The 22,940-nt window shown below is 45.0% G+C and overlaps 1 protein-coding gene across 3 annotated transcripts in view; it reads right to left on the bottom strand.

Annotated features, from left to right (window-relative positions):
* Window positions 1-1,081: 1,081 nt before the first annotated feature.
* The window catches only part of LOC123180487 (uncharacterized), a 33,608-nt gene continuing 11,749 nt past the window's right edge, over window positions 1,082-22,940 (bottom strand). For 2 of the 3 annotated variants that reach the window (XM_044592560.1, XM_044592562.1), the window contains one exon: window positions 1,593-1,926. In XM_044592560.1, coding sequence (XP_044448495.1) covers window positions 1,798-1,926 — 129 coding nt within the window. In that variant the 3' untranslated portion in view covers window positions 1,593-1,797. Of the gene's footprint in view, window positions 1,536-1,592; window positions 1,927-22,940 lie in introns of those variants that run through there. The other variant, XM_044592561.1, reaches the window with a different exon arrangement.

Raw genomic sequence — 22,940 nt, 5'->3', positions numbered from 1 at the left:
TTTTCTCTTCTAAATAAAGAACGATCGATCTTTTACCCTGGCAGCTTTCACCTTGGTCTTCCACTCCTCTCTGTATCCAGTGGGATATGTACAAGAGTCATGTGATGGCATCCTTTTCAGTCTGGGGGACGAGTAGGTGGAGAGGCCGGCCAGCCGGCCAAGGTCTCGGCCGTGGCATGGATGTTCACGAAAACTGCTTCGTGTAGCGTTGATCATTCAATAGGGTGTGGCCGTGCGGCCGTGCCGGACAGGCCTTCCCTCTTCAGCCCTATGTTTGTCTCCGCGACACAATGGCAACAAAGTACTAGCATATCAGGATTCAGGATCCCTTGAATGGAATTCACATTGAAAACTTCCTGAAGGATTTCTCTGTTGATTGACACTGTGATCATAAGGTATTGTACTGTAGACAAAGATGTTCACTGTCCTTTAACTTCTGCCACTCATCCTTCCTATATTGTCATAGTGATTTTCTCTATTACTTTGGATTGTTCTTAACCTGCCTATTAATTTGATTTCAGTCAGATGCGTGTAGTTAGATTGGAGTGGGTACGTTAATTACTAGGTGTGCATGTTCATGCCACATAGGTGTTCTTTTGCATTAGTGCTTTCCTCCCATTGATTTCTTTTGCCATGCTCAGTGTATCATTCAAGTCAGTGGATCCTTTTTCATTCTTGATTCATGCATATTCGGTTGCTGCACTTAAGATCTTCTTTTAGCTTTTCACTAATCTTCATATTTGGATAATCTAAAAGGAGAACCTCTTGCAGGAAGGAGCATTGTATTTGTCGCCATGGTTGGGAATAATTACAAATGGGAAATATGGTCATATGATGAGTAACAGTTTCCACTTGCTTCCATAATGCAGTATTTTCATAACTATTAATCTTCAAGGTTAGTCAAATTTTCAATTTATACACATTATTATCTCAACCAACCTGTTTTAGCAAATTGTCCATATTTGCTTCAATTTTCAGAAAGGCAAGCTAGGAAGGTTCGAACATTCTAATATTTATTGGGATAGCCACATTACTACATATTAATCGGTAGTAATCCCAGACGACTTTTAACTGGATAATGTGATTTTTAGGACAAACATGTTAGGATTTTAGGTGCAAAAGATAAAAATAGTGAATGGCCAATACAATTGTTTATGGCTGTTTGTCAAAATTTTACATTGTTTTGCTCTATGTGCATCTCTTCAATTGGTTGAGCAAATGTTCCGCAGCAACGCGCGGGGAATTAGCTAGTCTTTACAATTCTTGGACCATCAGCACCTAAACGAGCAACTCCCATCAGTACCAACCATAGCTGCCAGCTTAACATGATTGTTGAAGTTAACTTGCCAAGGAAACTCGATGATAAGAGCTTGCATATATACAAAGGAAACAACATATAACAATAACCAAAACTACTACATATGTGGAATAGCAGAATTATACTATTTGTTTTTTTACCTGTAGTACAACCATTATCACCAGAATGGCCATGAAGAAGTGATTCCCGCTAGAAACCTTGAATATGTTCAGCGCATCTGTTTCATCGCATTGAACTCATCAAACAACTTAGAAAAGAAAGGTGACATGATATGTATACCCAACTATGTTAACAACATATACTTCTGTTCACATTCGATGAAACTATTAAATTAAACCGCTACATCAGGAGGTAGCTACTCCTGAACTATAAAATTCAGAATTTAAGCTTCTAATCCTGAATAAATGAATACAGTAAACGTGTACAGAAATTGCCAAGTTATGTTCTCTATTGGCCAAACACACGCCAAGACCACCTTATCAAAGGATCAAGGAGATACTAGTAACTAGCCAAGTTAGGAGGAAAGACAGCCATATCTTGCTTTGTTTCTTCAGATCCAAACGCACGCTAAAGGCCTTTCTTCCGGATAAAAACTGGTCTGTCAAGCCCTGAAATAGTTACGCTGTACATCAGATGTAGAAATACACATGTCACAATTGCAAGGACAAACATAACTGCTCCCCTCCTCAGTTTATCGCAAAAGATAAATTCCCTCTTTAATACATAATTAATTAATGGAGGCGGTATCCCAGAATAATCTCATACATAATGAAGATGCACGTGTGATGATTTATAAAATGGATTATGTTAACCTTTGAGTCCTTCATTTTCCATGCACGTGGGATTTCCCACAATTTATGCAGGGGCTAAAATATCATACTGTTGAGCACCAGAATCAGCTCTTTCAGTCCTCAGTTTCACAGAAACAATTTCATCTTATGACTGCCGTAAAATTCAGTACATACTACTAACGCAAATTTCACTCTCCAACTAAGATTTTTAATGAGGCACTCTTCGCTGCTAATATTATCAAGCATAATCAAATATCTCACAATATCAGCAGGCAATCAACAAGGTGGACCATCAACATGCATTTTTGGAACTAGAATGTGGCACAGAGAAATATGATCAACAACTAGGGAGTGGAAATTATGCTCTTCTATTACAAAGGGATAACAGATAGTACTTGGTACTCCCTCCGTAGTGATCTAAACACTTATATTTCTTTACAGAGGGAGTAGCATCTAAGGCCTAATATAAACAAAGGCTTGTGTGACTGACAGGCAAACAACAACCAATTAAAACAATATTTTTCTGCAGAACCTAAATATTGTACAAGGAACATCTTTACCTCTCGTGTGAAAGAAACCCTATGCACTCAAGGTTAGACAATTAAAAATACATAGTTTATATTACCGGAAGTAAAAGGAATGCACCTTTAGTTTGAAATGGAATATCTGAAAAGCCTACCTTACAGGGAGATTCAAAAGAATTATCATGGAACCTTGATTTAAATCTTTTCAACTTGCTGATTGCTGGACTATCAAGGAGATCAAGGAGAAGAGGGTTAAGTCCTCTTGGTTTGTGGGTTGAGTCGACCAAAAATTCAGCAAATATTGACAGTCTCTCATTGCAATGGAAATAAATCCATCTGGAAACTGCTAGGAGCCAAGCATTGCTCCAGACAACATGAAACACAGAACAAAGTTAAATTATTCATGTCATCAGATGGATAATCACAATAATTTTACTTGTGACATTGGGGTAGAGGTGAGATGCAAATCCTCACAATGGCAAAGTGTTGGTATGGCGCTAGCTAAGCTTGTAATTACTGTTGCTCCCCAAAAGCTCGAGACATTGCCGTTCAAATAAATCCAACTTGAATTCTGTGAAGTTGGCTAATGGCAACTAAACAAGAAAATTACGTGATGCACTGTATCTGGACTTCTGGAGTGAGCAGAGATTTGGGAGCATTACTAAAGAACATACGTGATTCTAAAGAATACACATGCAATGAAAAAGGGCCGAGAAACTCTGTCCTTGCCAGAATCTGTACCAGCCTCGAGGGGACGCAGGCCTTCCACCGGCAGGAAGATGCGATGCCCCAGGCCCTAATCCTCTGCAGTCGATTTCACACGCTGATGCCCACCCCCGAATCAACCGAGAGCAGAAGCACAACAGTAGGGACGCTGTAATGTGTTGCCGCGAAGCCGAGGCGCCGATTCTTCCGCGGCTGAAGCCAAGCGCCGACAAGGACACCCAACGCAAAACCGCCCGCTCGCGGCCGAAACGATCGACCCTCACCTCCGACCTCGATGCTGCTGGTAGTGGAGCCCGCGCTTCCCAGAAACTGCGGGGAGGCTAGCTCGCAATACCCACGACCAAATTTTCTTTTCCTCGCTACAACAACAACTAAGCCTTTAGTCCCAAACAAGTTGGGGTAGGCTACAGGTCAAACCCACAAGATCTCGCAACCAACTCATGGCTCTGGCACATGGATAGCAAGCTTCCACGCACCCCTATTCATAGCTAGTTCTTTGGTGATACTCCAATCCTTCAGGTCTCTCTTAACGGACTCCTCCCATATCAAATTCGGTCTACCCCGACCTCTCTTGACATTCTCCGCACGCTTAAGCCCCAACGAAAATCTTTTGGGTTTCATCTCCATAAGAGTGGCTGAGTTTTTACATTGGCTCGCCAAGCCTATCACAACCCTCCTCCTTTACCCGGCTTGGGACCGGCTATGTTGAGACAACATAGCTGGAGTTTTCTTTTCCTCGCTAACATAAAAAAAATCATTGTCTGCCAGCCGTGGTGGGAATTGTTTTTTTCTTTTGGTGGGGCAACCGAGCGGATACGAAGGGAGTCCGGCTCGGTGGGTCGTTTGACCGGGATGAAGAATAAGTTATTCTTCACCCAGGGTAATATATATTAAAGAGAGAGAGAGAGAGGCGGCTACGCCATTTGCTCGCTTCTCTGCACTTCCGCGGCTGCCGGGGTTCTGGTCCAAGCCAGAGGGGAGCAGCTGCCGTTTGAGGCGCCCTGACTTCCCTTCATATCTTCACCAGCCTGTGCTAGACAAGGGGAGATAAAGACCCACAGTTCCGCACCTGCTGCTCCTTGCGCCCCACGCTGACCGTTCCTCCACCCGCGATGCATGCATCGCCTAGAGCTCGGGCCTCGATGCTCCCTCCGCCGCTAGCCTAATGACCGTCCCTACGACCCTGAGCGTCTCCGCCAACCCTGAGTATGCTAACGACATGATCATCAATGGCGACGACCCTCAGTATATTGCCTTTGTGAAGGCACGTCTTAGTGAGCAGTTTCTTATGTTTGATTTTGGCCTACTTTCTTGGGATAGAGGTCTCTTCTACCTCTGATGGCTTTTTTATTTTTCAAGAAAAATATATCCAGAATCTTCTTGCTCATGCTGCTCTTACTGATGAGTGCACTGTTGAGACTCCCATGGAGCTCAATGTTCACCTTCGTGCTAGTGATGGTGACCCTTGTCTAATCCGACGTGTTATCGTCATCTTGTTGGGAGTCTTGTTTATCTAGATGTTACTCATCCAGATATCTCCTATCCCGTGCATAGTTTGAGTCAGTTTGTCTTTGCACCCACATTGGTTCACTATAGTCACCTCCTTCTCCTTCGTGTTCTCTGATATCTTTGTGGCACGATCTCTCACCGTATGTTCTTTCCCTGCTCTAGTTCATTATAGCGTCAGGCCTATTCAAATGCTACGTGGACTAATGATCCATGGGATCGTCGTTCACTTTTTGCTTACTATGTTTTTCTTGGTGGTTCTCTCACTGCCTCGAAGACAAAGAAACAGGCTACAATTTCACGTTTGAGTGCAGAGGTTGAGCCTCGAGCTATGGCTCTTTTGACGGCAGGGGTGACTTGGTTACACTGGTTAGTTCATAAGTTTGGTATTTCTGTCACTACACCTACTTTGCTCTTATTTGACCATACAGGTGCTCATAGTGTTGCGCGCGACCCAACGAAGAATGAGCTCACCAAGCATATTGGCGTTGATGCTTTTTTGTGTGTGCTGGTGTGCAAAATTCGGATTATTGCTCCTCAGTATGTGCCTTCGGAGTTTGGCACATTTCTTTAGGAATGCCCAAACTAGAGCACAACACGACTTCTATATCTATCTCTCCAAGCTCGGTGTTGTTGATCCACCATGAGTTTGAGGGAGGGGGAGTTAAGAGTTATATATTTAGTCGTGTACCCCTTTGTATTTTCCCCGCTCTATAAAGGTTTTTTTTGCATATTGTAAAACACTTGTACGTGTATACAATGGCATATGGCCACCTGGAAATACAGTTGCATATTTCCTAACAGGTACCTCCCTCCTTGTTAATGGCCAAAGACTTCTTAGCACTTTGTCCTTTCATGTTCCTCAACATACCATGCAGCTCATTTCTGGTGGTCAGATTGTTGACACTTGTTGTTGGGTAATTCTCGACTTTGACTCATGCTCTGTTTCGGACCGTCACACTGGTGTTGTCCTTGGTGCTGGCCCCCAATGTCATAACTCCCAGGGCCTCTGGGAGCTTGACTGGCTTCACTTTCCCTCCATTGCCACCGCCGCCAGTCTCTCCACCTCCATTGCCTTGTCTACCAGCTCTTTTCAGCAGTGGGGTCAACGCCTTGGTCACTTGTGCTACTCTCGTCTCTCATCCTTAGTTCGGTGTGGTCTTCTTGAAACGTGTGAGGCCTTAATGCACTGACTCGAACCTTTGCCCTCTGTGTTCGCCTTAGGCACCCCCTTGGTGATTGTCAACCGTATGTGGTCCTTTAGCTGATGCAAATCACTTTGCTTTCCTCCAAAAGCTGCGTTGCGCTCCTCGCAACCTGGTCATTGGGTCGTTACCGGTGACTTCAACTTGATCTAGCAGGTGGGGGCGGGTAAGAATAAAGCTAACCTAGAAAGAAGATAGATGGGCAGATTTCACCGTTTCCTTGACCTTGGGCTTTGCGAGATCAACCTCATCGGGCGACGCTACAGTTCGAGCAACAAGCGACGGTCACCAACGTTGGTGCAGCCAGACCGCTTGTTCTGCTCAACGAATCGGGGGTAATGACATCCTAGTTGCTTTTCCGCGCGGATACTCCATGGCAGTAGATTTAGCCTGTACACCAAGATTTTCATGCCTAGGGCTCACCAGTCCCACTTCAAGGATATCTGGCCGAATTTTGATGGCTTCCGCCAGGTGGTTGCTGATGCCTAGCATGTGTCGCCGCACCTTCACCAACTCTAGTGTTTGGGTGTCCTGCTGAAGCATATGGACAACACATTGCAGCTGTGGAGCAACCAGCATATTGGCAGCATCAAGCTACAACAGCTCATGTCTAAGGTAATCATTTTTCAGCTCAACGTGTTGCAAGACAACTGTCCCAAAAGCAGTTTAATCTACGCAAAGAGTTGAAGCTTAAGTTGCTTGGTTTGGCCTCCCTCAAGTGCATCATCCCCCGCCAGCCCTCCGCTTCCACTAGCTAGCCGAGGGAGACGCAAACACGTGCTACTTCTACATCCATGCGTGCCACTGCCACTGCAAAAATCACATGGTTACCATTGCCCGTGACAGTATTGTCGCCTTGACCCATGAGGATAAGGAGTAGACACTGGCAGACTACTCGTCCATCATGGGTTGCGCCATCCCTCGTAGAGTTGTTTTACCAACTCGCTTTGGAGATCATCAAAGATGAGCTTGCCGTAGTCGTCCACAAGCTCTATTTGCTTATACCGGGTTGCCTCGTCGAGCCTAATGATGCCCTCATCGTCTTGGTGGCAGAGAAGAAAAACTCGAATAAGGTCGCACAATTCCACCTGATTTGTTTGCTGCATACCTTTGGTAGGCTTTTCTCGAAGCTGCTTGCTCTTCACATCATGCCTCGGCTCCCAGAACTGATGAAGGAAAACTAGAGCTCCTTCATGCTCACCACTAAGGGCTTGCACATTAGACACATCGCAACCCTTATGCTCAAGGTTGACACTGCGAAGGCATTCGATTCAGTCTCATGGCCCTTCCGCCTATGGTCTCACGGCACGCCGGCACTGGCAACAGATTCAACGAGTTGGTGTGGATGATTCTACCGTAGACACCCTCAACAGGGTGCCCAGGAGGCATATTCTTCACCGTCATGGTGCTCATGCTCAGAAGGGTGTTGTTGAGCGCAAGCAGCGTCACCTTCTTGAGGCGGTTCGTGCGTTGATGATTGTCGCCTCTCTTCCACCTCACTTTTGGATTGAGGTAGTTTCTACTTCTACCTATCTCATCAACATTAATCCTTCCTCTGCTCTACAGACTGACATTCCTCTCGAGCATCTTTTTGGTTGTTCTCTTGACTACTCAACGCTTCATTTGTTTGGTTGCATTTGCTACATTCTTCTTGCCCCCCGTGAATGCACCAAACTAACTACTTAGTCTGTTGAATGTGTCTTCTTAGGTTACAATGATGAGCAAGGGCTATCTATGTTGGGATCCAGCCAGTCGTCAGATGCACATTTCTCGAGATGTGACTTTTGATTATTCTCGTCATTTATATCCACGTCCATCCTCTCCTTTGACCTCCCCCATTGAGGATATTTATTTCCTCACTTTTTCAAATACACCTATCACTCAAGGATTGCCCTCGTCCACCCATCCCATCGTGTCTTCCCATACTACTGTTGTAGACCCCACACCGTCACTTGCGGCTTCCCCACCTCGTTCATTACCTGAGGCTTCCCCATTGACCCCCCTCATCATCTTCTTTACTACACTGGTCATCCGCGTGTTGTGAATTCTTCTGATGAGCCATTTCCCTCGACTACTGTCTTCTTCTGTTGACAACGCACCGCCTCCAACTTAGCCTACTTATGTCTTCCGAGCTCGCCTACTTCCGCCTACTGACCGCTATGGTTATTCTAGCACCGCTCTTCTCGAGACGACTTATCATGGCGTTGTTGCTCATCCCGAATGGCAGCATGTGATGGAATCGGAGATTGATGCTCTTTCGCGCATTGGCGCGTGGGATCTCATTTCCCTTCCTCCTAGTGCTCGTCTCATCACTTGTATGTGGGTCTACAAGGTTAAGACTCTGATGGTTCTCTTGAGCATTACAAAGCTTGTCTAGTGGTGGGAACATGGTCATGACTACGATGAGACATTTGCCCCTATGGCCCAAATGACCACTCTTCGCACACTTTTCGTTGTGGCTTCTCTTCCTGATGACATGGTTTGTCGTCTTTGTTGCTCTCTATATGGCCTTAAGCAAACCCCTCGTGTCTAGTTTGAGAGTTTCATCTCAATAGTGATTGCAGCTGGTTTTTCGGCAAGTGCTCATGATCCTGCACTTTTTGTCTACATTTCAACTCGTGGGCGAACTCTTATTCCATATGTCAATCATAACCGACAACGATTCTAAGTACATTGCCTTTGTGAAGGCTCGTCATAGTGAGTTTCTTATGTCTGATCTTGGTCCTCTTTACTACTTTCTTGAGATTGAGGTTTCTTCTACCTTAATGGCTTCTTTATTTCCCAAGAGAAGTATATCCAGGATTTTCTTGCTCTTACTGATGAGCGCACTATTAAGACTCCTATGAAGCTCAACGTCCACCTTTGTATCCACCTCCGCTCCCTACCAGTCCGGCTGGGCATCCGTTGCCTGGTTGTGGGTTACTATGTGTGCTTCCTCGATCCCACATCTTGTCTTCCCTTGTTGGGCGGCCGCATCACCGCACACTCGAGCACCACCATCGGCGAGCAGGAGCACGAGCAAGCATCCTTTCGACCTTGTCCAGTCTGATGTCTGGGGTCCATCTCCCTTTGCCTTGGAAGGAGGTCATCACTATCTTTATAGATGATTTCTCTTAACACACATGGATATACTTGATTTCTTCCAGGCCTGAGCCCATGGGCGTGTAGTTCGTGCAACGGAACATGGCCAATTCCAGGGGCCATGAAATTCCTAGCACAAGGCAGCCCATAGCAAGCAGCAGCCAACAGGTCTGCTACTCGATATCCAGCATGGGCCCGTAAGCTGCCCCACTAGCGCTAGCGCGTCTAGCCGTCTAGGCTGCATAGTCTCCCATGGAGCCCAGGCGACGAGAAATCAAGGCATTGAGCCATCGAGGACACCAAGTCGAGTGGACGAGTCCTCTCCAACACCGCCTCCTGCCCTCATCTCTTGTCTGTTTGTCTCCTCTCCTCTTTTTCCAATAGGACGCTTGAAGCTCGGCGATCCTCCATCGGTCCATCCCCACCCAATTCAGCATGTGCTTCTATCAGCTGTCGGCCATCAATCCATGAGTTCTGCAGATCGCATTCCATCTAGCAATTTTAATATATGCCAATAGCTTGTTAATTCTGTTATTTTACATCTTTTCTCTACATGTTTCAAGATCCAAGTCATGTCTTCTCAGGATAGAGAACATGAATCCGGGTACCAAAAGCGATTGAAAAAAACAAAAAACAGAGAAGTTAGGTCGATTACAGAAAGGAGCCATGGATAAGTTTGTTGCGAAAGAACCACACGTGTCCTCTAATAATCAATCACAAGATCAAGGCTTCACGGTTGATAATAATGTTGACAATGATCATAGAGATGAACAAGCAAATAAAGAAAATAATGATGAGGTTGATGATGATCTTATTGGTAACACAAATATTGATATGGATAATAATGGTGATGACATCAGGACAACTAGTATTGATGTTAACTCAAATACTTCACCTGTTGCGGATGTCGGCGGTTCTTTTCATGTTGATATATTTGATCCAAGAAACTGGGGTTCTCTTGATCCTAAGCAGATTGACAATTTAGGACAAAAGGGCCCTCAAAGAGACTCACAATCTCAGAAAGGTCCTAAGGATAGATATTCTAGCAGGGTTTTCTGCACTATTCTATACTAGAATTATGTCAAATGGGGAGCATTGCGATAGAGATTGCCTTGTCTATTCTAAGGACCTGAATATACTATTTTGCTTTGGTTGTAAATTATTAACAAAAGGGCATAGAAAAGGTCAGTTGGCAAACGAGGGGTGTGATGATTGGACACATCTTGGCAATACACTTAAAAGAGCATGAGACAAGTGTAGATCATGTTTTGAATATGACCACTTGGTATGAGCTCTGTACTACTAGATTGCAAAAGCATCAAACTATTGATAAAGATGCTCAAGGTCAACTTGAGAATGAAAAGGAGCACTGGAGAAATTTTTTGTCTAGAATTCTTTGCATTATTAAATTTCTTGCCAAGCATAATCTAGCCTTTCGTGGTAGTAACAGCAAACTGTATGAAGACAACAATGGGAATTTCTTGGAACTAGTAGAGATGTTGGCTGAATTTAACACAGTTATTCAAGAGCATGCTTGTCGTATTACAAATGAAGAAACTCATGCTCATCATCTTGATCATAAGATTTAGAATGAGTTGATACACTTGCTTGCTTCAGCTATTAAATTTGAGATTGTTAAGAAAATAAAGAGTGCAAAATATTTCTCGGTCATACTTGATTGTACCCTGATGCAAGCCACCAAGAATAGATATCTTCAATTGTTAGGTATGTGGATTCATCTTCAAGTCATGTTTGTGTAGAAGAATCCTTTCTAGGATTTTGAGATGTAAATGGTACGACTGAGCAAGGACTTTTAGAAGTGCTAGATAATGAACTTAACTTCTTGATCTTGATAAAGATAATGTGAGGACAAGGGTACGATAATGGGTCAGATATGAAAGGAAAACATCATGGGGTACAAAGGAGAGTTTTGAATGTAAATCCTAGAGCTATCTATTCTGCTTGTGGTTGCCATAGCCTTAATTTAACACTTTGTGATATCATCCAACACATTTATATAACTTTCGCAATTTTTACGAAGAAATGCAATTCTATAAGATAACATAGATAGGAGTGACGCTCAAGTTAGTATCAGCAACACGTTGGGAGAGTTGTGTCAACAATGTTAAAGCTATCATATTTCAATGTGCAGCCATTTGGGAGGCTCTACTTTAGGTACCAAATATTTTTATATTGATTATTATGTAATTCCTTTGGCTATCTCCAACTATAACATATATTTCCTTTCTTTTCATTTTAGTTATCTGAAACTGATAATGATATAAAACGAGCAGCAAGGCAAAAGGTTTGGCAAATAATGAACCTGGGGAGTATGAACTTATAGTGGCAAGAGTAATTTGGTCTGAGGTATTATATGTTGTTAATTTAGTAAGCAAACACTTGCAAGCAAAGGATATGCTTATAGATGTTGCTATTGAGAAAGTGAAAGAGTTGATTATTATTTTCAAAAGGTATAGAGAAAGTGGCTTTTTAGAAGCATTGGAGATGGCCAAAAAAAATTGCACCTGATATGGTTATTAGTACAACATTTCATGGAAGACGAGGAATTAAAAGAGACATTTTGATGAGAACCCAGAGGACACAAATGTTCCCACATAGTCTGCAGAGGAATCATTTAGAAACGGTTATTTTACAACTATTGTTGATCAAGCAATTATGTCACTTACAAGCAGATTTGAACAATATGAGGTTAGCAAAAAGATTTTCGTTTTTTATTTACTTTCAAATCATTGTAGTCATTGGATAATGAGAGCTTGAAATCTTGTGATAATCTTGAGGCAACCCTTAAAAAATGGCAAATCTTACATTGATGCCAATGAACTGTAGTGGAGTTTAGGTTACTTAAAGATTCCATTTCAAAGGATGATATGGTCCAGTTGGAATTCTAAAGTTTTTAAAGTGACATGATTGTATTCCCAATGCAGGTGTTGCATACATAGTTCTATTGACCATTCCTGTGACTGTTGCATCAGTAGAAAGAAGCTTTTCAAAATTGAAGCTATTGAAGTCGTATTTGTGTACTACAATGACACAACAAAGGCTTACTGATTTGGCCACAATAGCACTTGAGAGTGAAGTGTTGGAGAACATTGATTACGAGGATATTGAAGATTTCATTTTAAAGAACACTAAAAGAATGTTGTTATTCAAGTAAAGACTATGCAACCAAGCTTCGAATAGGTATGATTTTTGAATATATATTCCTTGCTATGTAAGACATTATGATATATACACTACACATGTTTTAATTTTCTATTGTGGGGATGAGTTTCGCACAGGGACTCTGATTTTGTTGGCCCGGCCCTGATTTCTCCCATAGTGAGGTCTTATCTATATATAAGCATTTTGTTGCCATCGTTCACACTCAGTTCTCTACGCCTATTCGTGTGTCCTATGCTGACTCTACTGGAGAATATATATAGATGATTTATCTTGACACACATTGATATACTTTATTTCTTCCCGTAGTGAGGTCTTATCTAGATATGTGTTTTGCTGCCATGGTTCACACTCGGTTCTCTACGCCTATTCATGTGTTCTGTGCTAACTTTGCTCGAGAAAATATATCTCCAAGCTGTTACGTGTAGTCCTTGCTACGCAAGGTAATCTTGCTCAGTTCTCTTGTCCTGGTGCACATGCTCAGAATGGCGTGCCTGAGTGCAAGCATCGTCACCTTCTTGAGACAGCTTGTCCGTTGATAGTCACTACCTCTCTTCCGCCGCACTTTTGGGCCGTCTCTGTCTCCTTTTCCATCTATCTCATCAATCTTCAGCAATCCATTGCTCTGCGGGATGGCACTCCTTTCAAGCGTCTATTTGATTGTTTCTTGATTATTCAGCACTTCAATTATTTGGTTATGTTTGCTATGTCATTCTTGCCCCACATGAATGCACTAAACTGACTGCTCAGTCTGTAGAATGTGTCTTCTTAGGATACAACGATGAGCACAAGGGATATCGTTGTTAGGATCATGTTGGTCCTCAGATGCCTATTTCTTGGGATATGACTTTTGATGAGTCTCTTCCTTCTACCTTTGTCCATCTTCCTCGACCTTTCCAGTGGAGGATATCTCTTCTTTAAAATTTTCCCGACACTCGTTGCTTCTTCGATTATTGCAGATCCAACGCCATCATCTCCTATGATTTACTCACCTCGCTTATCACATGATTCTACACCTTCACCACCAGTGGCTTCCTTGTCTCTATCACCCGAGTTTATCCCGATGATTCCTGCTCGTATTCTTCCATCTTTTCCTCACTTTTATACACGTCGTCTACGTGTTGTGGATGCGTCTACAGATGTACCATCTTCCTCGTCTCGGCCTACTTATGGCTACCTTCCTCCTCCGCTTCGGACCGTTGATCGCCTTAATCTTCCAAGCGTTGGTGCTGTGGTTCTTGAGCCAACTTCTTATAGTAATGTTGTTCATACCAAATGGCACCTTGCCATGGCAGAGATTGCTGCTCTTTGAGCACATTGGCACGTGGGATATTGTTCCTCTTCCTCCTCATGTTCGTCCCATCACTTGGTGGGTCTACAAGTTTAAGACTCGCTCTGATGGTTCTCTTGAGCATTACAAACCTCATCTTGCGGCTCGTGGCTTTCAGCAGGAGCATGGTTCTGATTACGAGTCCTGATTACAATGAGACTTTTTGCTCCTGCAAACCATATGACCACTTCTCGCACACTTCTTTTATGGCCTTTGTTCGCCACAGGTCTGCCTCGGCTTGATGTTAAGAATGTATTTTTTAATGGTGAGCTGCATGAGGAGGTTTACATGCAGCCACCACCTGGGTATTGTACTCCTGACGACATGCAGCCACCACTTCAATGCTCTCTCTATGACTTTAAGCAATCCCCTCGTGCCTGGTTTGAGCGTTTTGCCTCTCTCGGATCATGAAGTGGTTGGGAGTGAGACTAAGAGAAATACGGTAAAGGAGAAAATGACTGGCAAATTCTCAAAAAAAAAATCTTTTTTGGCAAACATTAACCCCTACTTTCTAATAATAATTTGACCCAAACACCTAACATAGCATTGACCACAATTCTATATACATCACACCATGTCCTTAGAATCTACTAACAAGCAAGGTAAATTTCAACAAAGAGTTTGCGAATTCAATAAATGTTCACAAATTCAAAAAATATGTTTGCGAATTAAATAAATGTTCACAAATTCAACAAATGTGTTTGCAAATTCAAAAATTGTTCACCAATTCCAAAAAAGTTCACATATTCAAAAAGTTTGTGAATTAAAAAATGCTCACAAATTGAAAATTGTTCACAAATTCCAAAAAAAGTTTGTGAAAAAATGTTCATGTGTTCAAATCAAGTTCGTGAAATCCAAAAATGTACATGAATAGGAGAAATTGTTCACATATTGAAGAATATTGTGAACTCATAAAATGTTCACGTCGATTTCAAAAAATATGTGGATTCTAAAACAACTTACGCAAATTCCAAAAAGTTCACATATTCGAAAAATATTTACGTATTCAAGAAAATTGTGAACTCCAAAATGTTCACGAATTCAAAAAATGTTCATGGCGAATTCAAAAATTGTCCATGGATTCTAAAAAATGTATGCAAATTCCAAAAATTGTTCACGAATTTTAAAGTCCACGGATAGAAAATGTTCACAAATTTGAAGAAGGTTCAACAAAATTAAAAAGGAAAAACGAACCAAAAAAACAAAAAGATAGAGAAAGACAGATAAAAGATTAAACTAAAAACCGGTTGGAACGATCCCCAATCCCCGGCCGCTTCTAGAAAATTGAGTGATTCTTCGTCTCGTGATGCTTCTTCGTCGACCTCTTCAATTGAGCCCTGACTACGCTAGAGATTATACGATGTCAGTGTCTGGTAGCTGCTTCTTTTGGTTCGCCATTGACATGTTTTCAAGGTTTTGCTACTTATTCTAATGGTACCAAGAGACCACTTTACAATATCTGGTACACCTCCATGTAACCTTGGTCATACAAGTTATGATTCTTCCAATTTGTCCTCCAATCCACATACAGATTCTCCTATACATGTTCTTACTACCGATGGTACTTCCCTCCTAGTAGATAGTAAAGGCACTCTTTGGCACTTTGACTTTTCATGTTCCTCGACTTTACTACACTTGTGGTCCGCATGTTGTGGATTCTTCTAATGAGCCATCTCCCTCGACTATTATATCTTCTTTTGTCGGCAACACACTTCCTCCAGCTCACCCTACGTATGGCTTTCCAGCTCGCCCACTTTTGCCTATTGAACGCTATGGTTACTACGCAGCTCTTCCCGAGACGACTTCTTACCGTGAGGCCGTTCATATCAAATGGTTGCATGTGATGGCATCGAAGATTGATGCGCTTCCCGCATAGGCACGTGGAATCTCACTTCCCTTCCTCCTCGTGCTTGTCTCATCACTTGTAAGTGGGTCTATAAGGTTAAGACTTATAATACTCTTGAGTGTTACAAAGCTTGTTTAGTGGTGAGGACATGGTCATGACTACAATGAGACATTTGCTCTTATATATATGGCCCACACGACCACTCTTCGCACACTTCTCAATGTGGCTTCTATTCGCCGCTAGTCTGTCTCTCAGCTTGATGTCAAGAATGCCTACAAGTAGCCACCACCTGGGTTCTCTTCCTGATGGCATGGTTTGTCGTCTTCGTCACTGTCTATATGGCCCTAAGCAAACCCCTCGTGCCTGGTTTGAGCGCTTCGTCTCAATGGTGATTGCGGCTGGTTTTTGGCGAGTGCTCATGATCCTGCACTTTCAATCCACCATTCAACTCGTGGTCGAACACTTCTTCTACATGTCAATCATCACTGGCGACGACTCTTAAGTACATTGCCTTTGTGAAGGCTCATCATAGTGAATTTCGTATGTCTGATCTTGATCCTCTTCGCTACTTCCTTGAGATTGTTCATTATTGCCTAAGAGAAGTATATCCAAGATTCTTGCTCGTGCTGCACTTACTAATGAGCGCACTATTGAGACTCCTATGGATATGGAGTCAACGTCCACCTTTGTGCCCACCTTCGGTCCATGCCAGTCTGGATGGGTGTCCTTTGCCTTGCTGCGGGTTGCTATGAGCACTATCTCAATCTCACATCTTGTGTTCCCTTGTTGCGCGACACCATAACCACACGCTCGAGCACCACCAATGTGAGCAAGAGCTCGAACAGTCAAGGTGTACCTGGATTATGGACGGGATGAGCCAAGGACAAGGCGCTACCTAAAGCCGGGACCAAGGGCGCATAGTAGAACCTAGGGTGCGTAATCAAGTGCATGGCACACAACCCACAAACAGGAGAAGAACACCAAGCCAAATCGGCAGGGTACGAAGAGTGCACAGGTACGTGGGATGCTGGATCAAGTCCCTTTGCTGCCACCGCCCCGGTCTCAGACTCTGTTGCCTTGCCTACCAACTATTTCAGTAGTGGAATCATCGCCTTGGGTCACTTGAAATCTCTCATCCTTAGTTCAATGTGGCCTTCTTGGATCCTTCTCCGACGATGTCTCTAAACCATCAAGGTTGTCGACTTCATAAACAGGTCCAGTTACCTTATACTCATAGCGAGACAGTGTCTCGGGGTCCTTTCAACCATGTTCACTCTAATGTCGAGGGTCCATCTTCCTTTGCGTCGAAAGAAGGTCATCGCTAGTGACTTCTGTCGGCACACATGGATATACTTTATTTCTTCTCATAGTGGGATCTTATCAATAAGCCTTTTGTTTCCATGGTTCACACTCAGTTCTCTACGCATATTCGTCTATTCTGTGATAGACTCTGGTGGAGAATATATCTCTCCAAGTTGTTGCATGGAATCCTTCATGAGCACACTTCCGTTCCCTTATCCTGGTGCTCATGCTCAGAATGGCGTGGTTGGGCGCAAGCATCGTCACCTTGAGACAGCTTGTCAATTGATGTTTAGTGCCTCTCTTCCGTCGCAATTTTGGGCCGAGTCTGTCTCCACTTCCATCTATCTCATCAACCTTCATCAATCCATTGCTCTGCAGGGTGGCGCTCCTTTCGAGCGTCTATTTGATGCTTTCCTGATTATTCGACGCTTCAATTGTTTGGTTGTGTTTGCTATGTCCTTCTTGCCCACATGAACGCACCAGACTGACTGCTTAGTCCGTTGAGTGTGTCTTCTTAGGATACAACGATGAGCATAAGGGATATCATTAATTGAGATCATGTTGGGCGTCAGATGCCTGTTTCTCGGGATGACTTTTGATGAGTCTCATCCCTTCTACCCGCGTCCATCTTCCTCGACCTTTTCAATGGAGGAAATCTCCTTTTGTTAATCCAACACTCCTATCACTCCCTTATCCATTCGTTGTACTGCTCCCGCTTCTCAGATAATTTCAGATCCAATGCCATCATCTCCTATGATTTCCTCACCTCGCTTATCACAGGATTCTACACCTTCATCAGTTGTGGCTTCCTTGTCTCCATCACCTGAGTTTATCCCGATGATTTCTACTCGTATTCTTCGATCTTTTCCTCACTTTTATATACATAGTCCGCGTGTTGTGAATGTGTCTACTGATGTGCCACTTCCCCTCTCGGCCTACTTATGGCTTGCTTCCTCATCCGCTTCCACCTGTTGACCGCCTTGGTCTTCCAAGCGTTGGCGCTAATGTTCTTGAGCCGACTTCTTATCATGATGTTATTCATACCAAATGGCACCTTGCGATGGCAGAGGAGATTGTTGCTCTTGAGCGCATCGACACGTGGGATATTGTTTCTCTTGCTCCTCGTGTTCATCCCATCACTTGGTGGGAATGTTATGACTCACTTTGACTTTTTATATGTTCCTTCTTTTGCTCATGTTCCTCAACTTTACTACACACATGGTCCGCGTGTTGTGGGTTCTTCTGATAAGCCATCTCCCTCGACTATTATATCTTCTTTCGTTGGCAACGCACCGCTCCAGTTTAGCCTACTTATGGCTTTCGAGCTCGCCCGCTTCTGCCTATTGACCGCTATGGTTACTGCGCAGCTCTTGCCGAGACGACTTCTTGCCGTGAGGTTGCTCATCCCAAATGGCTGCATGTGATGGCATCGAAGATTGATGCACTTGCCCGCATCGGCACGTGAAATCTCATATCCCTTCCTCCTCGTGCTCGTTTCATCACTTGTAAGTGGCTCTACAAGGTTAAGACTGATGATCCTCTTGAGCGTTACAAAGCACGTTTAGTGGTGAGAGCATGGTCATGACTACGAAGAGACATCTGCTCCTATATATATGGCCCACATGACCGCTCTTCGCACACTTCTCAATGTGGCTTCTATTCGTTGCCAGTCTGTCTCTCAGCTTGATGTCAAGAATGCCTACAAGTAGCCACCACCTAGGTTATCTTCCTAATGGCATGGTTAGTCGTCGTTGTCTATATGGCCCTAAGCAAACCCCTCGTGCCTGGTTTGAGCGCTTCGTCTCAGTGGTGATTGCGGCTAGTTTTTGGCGAGTGCTCATTATCCTACACTTTCGGCCCACCATAAAACTCGTGGTCGAACACTTCTTCTACATGTCGATCATCACTGGCAACGACTCTTAAGTACATTGCCTTGGTGAAGGCTCGTCAAAGTGAATTTCTTATGTCCGATCTTGGTCCCTTTGGTACTTCCTTGAGATTGAGGTATCTTCTATCTCTAATGACTTCTTTATTTTCTAAGAGAAGTATGTCCAGGATCTTCTTACTCGTGCTACTCTTTCTGATGAGCGCACTGCTGAGACTCTGATGGAGTCAACGTCCACCTTTGTGACCACCTCCGCTCCCTACCAGCCTGGATGGGCATCCTTTGCCTTGCTGCGGGTTGCTACGAGCACTGTCTCAATCCCACATCCCGTGTTCCCTTTATGTGTGACACCATAACCGCACGCTCGAGCACCACCAATGGTGAGCAGGAGCTCGGACAGTCGACGCGTACCTGGATTATGCACGGGACGAGCCGAGGACAGGCGCTACCTAAAGTCGAGGCCAAGGGCGCACAGTAGGAGAACCTAGGGTGCTTAATCAAGCACGTGGCACACAACCCGCAAACATGAAAGGAACACCCAGCCAGATCAGTGGGGTACGAAGAGTGGACAGGCAAGTGGGATGCCGGATCAAGTCCCTCTAATGCCAGTGCCGCCAATCTCTGCCTTGTCTACCAGATATGTTCAAGAGTGGCATCATCGCCTTGGGTCACTTGTGATCTCTCATCCTTAGTTCGACGTGATCTTCTTGGATCCGTCTCCGATGATGTCTCTAATACATGGTCCAGTTACCTTATACTCATAGCGAGACAATGTCTCGGCATCTCCTTTAGACCTTGTTCACTCTGATCTCGAGAGATCATCTCCCTTTGCCAACGCTACTGACTTCTCTCAACACACCTGGATATATACTTTATTTCTTCTCGTAGTGAGGTCTTATCTATAAGCCTTTTGCTGCCATGGTTCACACTCAATTCTCTACGCCTATTCATGTGTTCTATGGTGACTCTGGTGGAGAGTATATCTCCAAGCTGTTGCGTGGAATCCTTGCTGAGCAGACTTTGGTTCTCTTATCCTGGTGCTCATGCTCAAAATGGTGTGGCCGAGCGCAAACATCGTCACCTTCTTGAGACGGCTCGTCCATTAATGGTCACCGCCTCTCTTTCACCGCACTTTTGGGCCGAGTCTATCTCCACTTCCATCTATCTAATCAACCTTCAGCAATCCATTGCTCTGCAGGGTGGCGCTCCTTTCGAGCGTCTATTTGATGCTTTCCTGATTATTCGGCGCTTCAATTGTTTGGTTGTGCTTGCTATGTCCTTCGTGCCCACGTGAACGCACCAAACTGACTCCTCGGTCTGTTGAGTGTGTCTTCTTAGGATACAACGATGAGTATAAGGAATATCATTATTGGGATCATGTTGGGTGTCAGATGCCTATTTCTAGGGATATGACTTTTGATGAGTGTCATCCCTTCTACCCGCGTCCATCTTCCTTGACCATTTCAATGGAGGAAATCTCTCTTTTTTTAAATCCAACACTACTATCACTCCCTTATCCATTCGTTGTATTGCTCCTGCTTCTCCGATAATTGCAGATCCAATGCCATCATCTCCTATGATTTCCTCACCTCGCTTATCATAGGACTCTACACTTTCATCAATTGTGGATTCCTTGTCTCAATCACCTGAGTTTATCCCGATGATTTCTTCTCGTATTCTTCCATCTTTTCCTCACTTTCATATACATTGTCCGCATGTTCTGAATGTGTCTACTGATGTGCCACTTCCCCTCTCGGCCTACTTATGGCTTGCTTCCTCGTCCGCTTCCGCCTGTTGACCGCCTTGGTCTTCCAAGCATTGGCGCCGGTGTTCTTGAACCGACTTCTTATTGTGATGTTATTCATACCAAATGGCACCTTGCGATGGCAGAGGAGATTGTTACTCTTAAGCACATCGGCACGTGGGATATTGTTTCTCTTCCTCCTCGTGTTCGTCACATCACTTGGTGAGAATCTCATGACTCACTTTGACTTTTTATATGTTCCTTCTTTTGCTCATGTTCCTCAACTTTACTACACTGGTGGTCCGCGTCTTGTGGATTCTTGTGATAAGCCATCTCCCTCAACTATTATATCTTCTTTCGTTGGCAACGCACCGCCTCCAGCTTAGCCTGCTTATGGCTTTCGAGCTCGCTCGCTCCTGCCTATTGACCGCTATGTTTACTGCGCAGCTCTTCCCGACACGATTACTTGCCGTGAGGTTGTTCATCCCAAATGGCTGCATGTGATGGTATCGAAGATTGACGCTCTTGCCCGCGTCGGCACGTGGAATCTCATTTCCCTTCCTCCTCGTGCTCGTCTCATCACTTGTAAGTAGGTCTACAAGGTTAAGACTCATGATACTCTTGAGCGTTACAAAGCTCATTTAGTGGTGAGAACATGGTCATGACTACGAAGAGACATTTACTCCTATATATATGGCCCACTTGACCACTCTTCACACATTTCTCAATGTGGCTTCTATTCATCGCTAGTCTGTCTCTCAGCTTGATGTCAAGAATGCCTACAAGTAGCCACCACCTAGGTTCTCTTCCTAATGGCATGGTTTGTTGTCTTCGCCGTTGTCTATATGGCCCTAAGCAAACCCCTCGTGCCTGGTTTGAGCGCTTCGTCACAATGGTGATTGCGGCTAGTTTTTTACGAGTGCTCATTATCCTACACTTTCGGTCCACCATTCAACTCGTGCCCGAACACCTCTTCTACATGTCGATCATCGCTTGCAACGACTCTAAGTACATCCTTGGTGAAGGCTCATCATAGTGAATTTCTTATGTCCGATCTTGGTCCTCTTCGGTACTTCTACCTCTAATGACTTATTTATTTTCTAAGAGAAGTATGTCCAGGATCTTCTTAATCATGCTACTCTTACTGATGAGCGCACTATTGAGACTCCTATGGAGTCAACGTCCACCTTTGTGACCACCTCCGCTCCCTACCAGCCTGGATGGGCATCCTTTGCCTTGCTGCGGGTTGCTACGAGCACTGTCTCAATCCCACATCCCGTGTTCCCTTTATGTGTGACACCATAACCGCACGCTCGAGCACCACCAATGGTGAGCAGGAGCTCGGACAGCCGACACGTACCTGGATTATGCACGGAATGAGCCGAGGACAGGCACTACCTAAAGTCGAGGCCAAGGGCACACAGTAGGAGAACCTGGGGTGCTTACTCAAGCACGTGGCACACAACCCGCAAACATGAAAGGAACACCCAGCCAGATCAGCGGGTACGAAGAGTGGACAGGCAAGTTGTAACACCCCGGATGTAACTTTCCATATTTGTAACCCCAACTCTTGCCATTTTCGGCCATGTGTTATGATATTCCCTTCGTGGTCGGGTTTTGTTTGTCGTTTTGTATTTTGTTCATGTCATGCATCTCATACCATGTCATCATGTGCATTGCATTTGCATACGTGTTCGTCTCATGCATCCGAGCATTTTCCCCGTTGTCCGTTTTGCAATCCGGCGCTCCCACCTCCTTCGGCGCACCCCTCTTGTTTCTTTTCGTGAGCGGGTGTTAAACGTTCTCGGAATGGACCGAGGCTTGTCAAGTGGCTTTGGTATACCACCGGTCAAGTTTCGTTCCATTTGGAGGTCGTTTGGTACTCCAACGGTTAACCGGGTAACCGCAGATGCCTTCTGTGTGTTGCAGAAAACCCCCCCTCTCTAAACAGCCCAAAACCCACCTAACTCTCTTCCATGCTCTAGGTCGTTTGATCACGATTGTGTGGGCGAAAACCGCACCACATTTGGACTCTCCTAGCTCCCTCTAGCTATATATTTGCATCCCCTCCCGAAAACATTCGCAGTCCAACCCTAGCCCCGCTCCCTCTCCGCCGCCGGACGTGTCCGGTCCGCGCCGGACACCTCCCCGCCGCCGCGCCCGGCGAACCGGAGGCCGCCACGTCAGCGCCCCGGTCGCCTCCACCGCGCCGGCCCGCCGCGGGCCCTCCCGGCCTGTACGCCGCCGCGCGCCCTCAGCCGCGCCTCCTCCTCGCCCCGCGCCGCCGCCGCCGCTCCGCCGGCGAGCCCCGCCGGCCCCGCGCGACCTCGCCGCCGCCCCGGTGCCCGCCGGCGCCGCCCGTCTCCGCCATCGCCCTCCGTCGCCGCCTCCTTCCTCCACCTCGCCGCCCCGCCGTCTCTCTCCTCCACGCCGGACGCCGGCGACCTCGAACCTCCGGCCGCTCGTCGAGCTCCCTCGGCCAGATCCCGATCTGGTCAAACC

This window comes from Triticum aestivum, chromosome 1D (assembly GCF_018294505.1).
Source record: "Triticum aestivum cultivar Chinese Spring chromosome 1D, IWGSC CS RefSeq v2.1, whole genome shotgun sequence".
NCBI lineage: Eukaryota > Viridiplantae > Streptophyta > Magnoliopsida > Poales > Poaceae > Triticum > Triticum aestivum.
Note: the sequence above shows the minus strand (reverse complement) of the source record. Positions and strands in the feature narration are given on the sequence as shown.